At 47.4% G+C, this 5472-nt stretch overlaps 1 protein-coding gene across 1 annotated transcript in view; it reads right to left on the reverse strand.

Annotated features, from left to right (window-relative positions):
* Positions 1-5472, reverse strand: part of SYTL3 (synaptotagmin like 3) — a 66526-nt gene that overhangs the window by 8363 nt on the left and 52691 nt on the right. Inside the window, exon 11 of the mRNA XM_004702099.2 lies at positions 2728-2830. Within this exon, the coding sequence (XP_004702156.1) occupies positions 2728-2830 (103 nt within the window). The remainder of the gene's footprint in view (positions 1-2727; positions 2831-5472) is intronic.

Here is a 5472-nt window from a genome sequence, read left to right on the forward strand (position 1 = left end):
CAGACCTGTCTTCTGAGACCGGCCCTCCCCCCAATCCCGGGTGCAGGTGAGTCAGACCTGTCTTCTGAGACCGGCCCTCCCCCCAATCCCGGGTGACTCTTAATCCCTTGGTGGGGGGGTGTGTGTGCGATGAACTTGGAACAGCAGCATGCAGGAACCAGATCTGGGGTCTCCTTTCAGACCTGCTTCGCAGGGATCTTAGGGTACAGCAGAGAAAGGTTCCCCATCGGGTGCTCTGCTCAGAATGCTCTGAGGGTCCCTGTCTAGACCCTCAGCCTTCCTGCACACTTTCCACTAAGCGGGCTTTGGTCACTTCTCATGGCCCTTATTGACCCTGGGGTTTATTTACCGCAGCCGGGGCCTGCCCTGGCGAGCAAGCCTCCTGGGTGTCCAAGAATGGGGTTCACTTCCAAGAAAGGGTGACTAGCTACTCGGGTTTCTGAGAGACTGTTTGCGATTGACTGGTGTGCTCCTTAATTTGATGTATCGGCTTGGCCAGGTGCTGGTTCCAAGTGGTTCAGCCTTGTTTGGGGCCCTTGCTTTCAGTGCAGCTTGGACTTCTTCCTTCAGCACCATTGGTTCTTGCTCGTGTGCTACCTCCCGAGATGGTGGGATGTAGCAGGTACCAGCTGAAGGCTTTTGCCTCTCGGTCTCTTTCTGGTGCAGCGACTCTGTGTATTCTTGCCATCTTCCTTGGAGGCTTCCCGCATCATTCACTATCTTGCCCATAGAATCTTTCATCGCTGCAACTAGAGGCTTGAATTTTTTCCTTGAGTTCTCTCAGTTTAAGATATGCTGAATGCATTCCTCCTTTTTGGTTTTCTGATTGTGGATCGTTGCACATTTTCATGATAATATTTGCTTTTACTCATAGCAAAATTATACAACTTTTTAAAAAAAAGAGATTGGCTTACATCAGAGCCAACAGAGCCTTGTTCTAGGTCAGGGACTGCCTGTGTATATATTATAAAATAGAATATGTGTAACACACACACACACACACACACACACACACACACACACACACACGGCTCAGTTTCTCTAGAAAACCCTGGCGGAAACAACTAGCTCCCTTTCAGTGGTTCGAAACCACCAGCCGCTCCACGGGAGAAAGATGGGCTTTTCATTCCTGGTAACGGTTAGTCTCCAAAGCCCACATGGACCCTCTACCCTGTTCAATATGGTCATTGTGAGTTACCATCGGCTCGATAGCAGTGAGTTAGTGAGCTGTAGAAGGTAGGAGCCCTGGTGGCGTAGTGGTTGCCCCTTGGGCTGGAATCTGCAAAGGTGGCAGTTTGAAACCACCAGCCGCTCCTCAGGAGAAAGATGGAGCTTTCTACGCCTGTAAAAAGTTCCAGTCTGGGAAACTCACAGGGGCAGTTCTATCCTGTCCAGTAGGGTCTCTGTGAGTCGGCATTAACTTAAATGGGCAATGAGTTTGAGTTTGTAGAAGACAGTAACTCAGTAGTGTCTTCAAGGATTCATGGTGGTACAGTGGTTAAGCAAGCAACCGCTAACCAAACGATGTGGGGTCGGCTTCCGTAAAAATTGTAGCGGAGGCTCTGGAGGACAGTGAAAGCCCCAGACCCATTGCGAGGTCCCCACTTGGGTTACACCTACAGTGAATCTCCTCTGAGCATTGACCAGGCCGTGAATCGGGTGGGAAGTGGACTGATGCTGATGGAGTTCGGTTAAATTTTAACGCCTAATTATCTTTTCTCCGTTTGGACCCTGTTAAAATTTGTTCACGTTTTCACTATTTCCTGTTATCTTTTCAACTGCGGCTTTCCTCTGTTTTATTTTGTTATGGTTGTTGGGCTTTGTTTTGTTTTTATAGGTTGTTCTTCACATGAACTCCGGGAGAGGTAAATCTATAGAGGCAGCACCTGGACTCATAGTTTCTTGGGGGTGTGGCAGGGGAGGCAGGAGTGGGGTAGGGGGTAGGGGAGCTAAGAACCACGAGTCCAGGAAAGACAAAAATACCCGAAGATGCACTGTGGTGATGATCGCACGACTCCTTTCAGTGTGTCTCAAAGGCTGAATTTATGATATGGAATTATATGTCAATAAAACTGTTAAAATGAAAAAACAAAACAGTGGTGATGATTGCACGACTCTTTTCAGTATGTTTAAAAGGCTGAATTTATTATATGGAATTATATGTCAATAAAACTGTTAAAATGAAAAAACAAAACAGTGATTGATCCAAGAAACAACAGAACCATGTGCATGCACTTACGCGTGGGCACACACACACACACACACACACACACACACACACACACAGAGGATTACAGCCTAGGAGAGCCTACCAGGGGACCCTTCAACTCTGCCCTGTCAGGTCCCAGTGAGTTGCAATCAGAGGCCACAGGTCAGGCGTCCACACCACCCTTGGCACTGCTCTGTTCCTCATAAAACCTCACCAGGCCAACCCGGGTTTTAAATTGCCCTGTGCTGGGTTGTCAGCCTGATAGAGGCTGCTGGCTTCCCTTTCACCGTTTCTCCAGAAATCATTAATCTAATGTCACTCTTAGCACAGCAGACGCGGCACTTTTCCTGGGCAAAGGTGGACTTTTCTTTCATACCAGCTTGCCACTGATTGACAGGGAGGTGCAGAGCACTTAGGTTTACCCAGGGTTTGGAAAGACTGTCCCTTTGACTCTGACCCCGACACCCCCAGCCTGGGCCGGGGAGGACTCAGCTCATAAATATTTGGACAGCAAGTACCTTCAAGGTCTCCTGGAAGGTCGGATCCACGGTGTTCTTCTGGACTCTAGTCTTGCGTTTGCCCTGGGAAGATCTGTCAGGCAGCAGGTAGGTCTTTACATACCTAGTAGCCAAGACAGGCAGGGTCAGGAGCAAGCTCAGCGGGGCCGCAGAGTTCAAGATGAGCAAGACTCACACATCAGCGCTTTCTCCACCCTGTTTGCAGCCCCAAACCTTCTGCCAGTGAATTCTGACTGGATACAAGGTCTGGTACGCTCACTGGCACTGACTAAATGTTGGCTTTGTAGAGTGTGAAGACACCCCCTCTCCCTTAAGCAGCCCCCCCAATGCCTAGTTTTCCTCATGCCCTACTTAGAACCCATACCCGTCATTTGCTGAAGATGGAATCAGAGGAGCTCCAGTGGCATAGGGGTTACAAGTTTGGCTTCGATCTGCAAGGTCAGCAGTTTGAGCCCACCAGCCATTCCACAGGAGAAAGACGGGCCTTTCTACCTCCATGAAGAGTTAGTGTCTTGGAAACCCACAAGAGCAGCAGCTCTCCCTGCCCCAAGGGTCATTTGAGTCACCATTGACTCAATGGCAGTGAGTTTGATTTGGAAGGGTACTATGGAGAGACTTCATCTTACATACTTGGAACACGTTGGCAAGAGGGACCAGTCCCTGGAGAAGGACATCCTGTTTGGTCAAGTGGAGGTTCAGCAAAACAGAGGAAGGCGCCCATCGAGATGGACAGACACAGCGGCTGCAACAATGGGCGCCGGCACAGGAACCATTGTGAGGATGGCGCAGGACCGAGCAGTGTTTCGCTCTGCTGTGCACAGGTTTGCTCTGAGATGAAACCTATTCGCTGGCACCCACCACCACCACCAAAGGTTCTGTACACTTAGATGTCCTACCATCTACCGAGGATGGCAGCCACCAGCCAGTTGCCCTTCCTTCTACCTTCCTGCACTTAGCACACACACAAGAAAAGTGGGGAGAAATGGGAAGCACGTGGCTTCACACTTTATAGTCTGTAGGTATCCCGACTCCTCCGAGCGAGGCTTAGAGGAAGACATAGCCCCTGTGCGGCCCTTGGCTATTTGCTCTAATGAAGTAGACAGCTGTTGGCTGCTGCTGAGTTGGCTCCGACTCAGAGACCCCGTGTACAACAAAAGAAAACACTGCCTAGTCCTGCACTGGCGTCCTAATTGTTATGTTTGAGCCCATCGTTGTATCAGCCCATCCCATCAAGGGGCTTCCTCTCTCCTGCTGCCCTTGCACTTGACCAGGCACGATGTCCTTTCCAGGCACTGGTCTCTCCTGATAACATGTAAAGGACGTGAGACAAAGTCTCGCCATAGTGCCAGTCCTCTGAATTCTTTGAGAGCCATCTCCGGATCCAGCACATGGCCGTCTCGTTGAATGTTCCGTGCCCACCTGAAAAGAATCTACATTTTTGCAGTGGTTGCCTTCAATGGTCTGGAAAGTTCATGACGTTAGGTTGGTTGGTGGAGCTTTCCAACAATTCTATAGCCCTCTCTCCCCTCTGCCTTGTTTGCAAGGTCAATATCGCTTTCTCGAAAACTCACTGCCATCGAGTCAATGCTGACTCACAATGACTCCTCATGGGTTTCCAACACTTCCACTGTTCACGGAATTAGAAAGCCTAGTCTTTCTCTACAGAGCTGCTGGTGGTTTTGAACTGCTGACCATGCAGATCGCAGCCCAACACTTAACCACTACACCACCAGGGCTCCATGAAAAGGAATGTTAAAACCACCAACTATAATTGTGCATTCAATTCAGTCATTTGTGCTTCATGATTGTTGACATTCTGTTACTAAGTACATACACTTTTAGGCGGTTGGCGTTTTCCGCTCCAAGAATTATTGATTGTTTTGTCATTACAAAATAGTTTTCTTTATCTCTAATAATATATCTATCTTGTCCTAAAGTACAGTATTTTGGGTTTTTAAAAAATATTCATATAAGCACTCCAGAGGACTTACTTATGATTAACATCTTACGGTATATATTTTTCCATACTTTACTATTAACCCATTTGTGTATTTACATTTTAAATGTGTTTCTTGTAAATAGTATATCATTAGGTCTCACATTTTGATTTAGTCTGACAATCTCTGCCTTTTAATTCAAGTATTTGATCCATTTATATTTAAGTAATTAGGTTGGGTGTGGATCCTATTTCTTTTCAATTGGTTACTTCTGGTTTCCCCGGCCCTCTTTTATTTCTTTTCAGCCTGCTTTTCAGTGAACAGAATTTTAAAATGCATTTTATCTTCTCTCCCTCCGAGCTGTGGGGGGATTCATACGACGAGCTTGAGGCTCATAGCCCAACAGATCCCCACTACGCCATCACAGAACCCGACCAGCTGGAGACTTTTGAGCCTGTGAACTGGTGCATATTGTTGCTGACTTTATGGATGGCCTGTCTAGATTTGACTTTGCTTGTGGATGCAGACTTTACAAGGTTCCAACTGGAATGAAGACTTCGTGTCAAAAAACATGATTGTCTTCTCAGAGAACTGGGTTGATATAAGTGGGCAGTATATAAATTGGATAACTAAAATTGGGGGAGATAAAGGCATGAAGCAGTTGGCTTACAAACTTTCAAAGGTAGGGGAAAAAACACAGGATTATAGGGTTATGGTATAGGTGTTAATTGCAATTGTGAAGCTAAATTATATACAGGTGCCAGGTTGGCAAGGGGTGGATTGAGTTAGTTAATTGTGCCAGCCTGGC

Source organism: Echinops telfairi, unplaced genomic scaffold, assembly GCF_000313985.2.
Source record: "Echinops telfairi isolate 266 unplaced genomic scaffold, ASM31398v2 ScPeMD7_3533;HRSCAF=4204_0, whole genome shotgun sequence".
Lineage (NCBI taxonomy): Eukaryota > Metazoa > Chordata > Mammalia > Afrosoricida > Tenrecidae > Echinops > Echinops telfairi.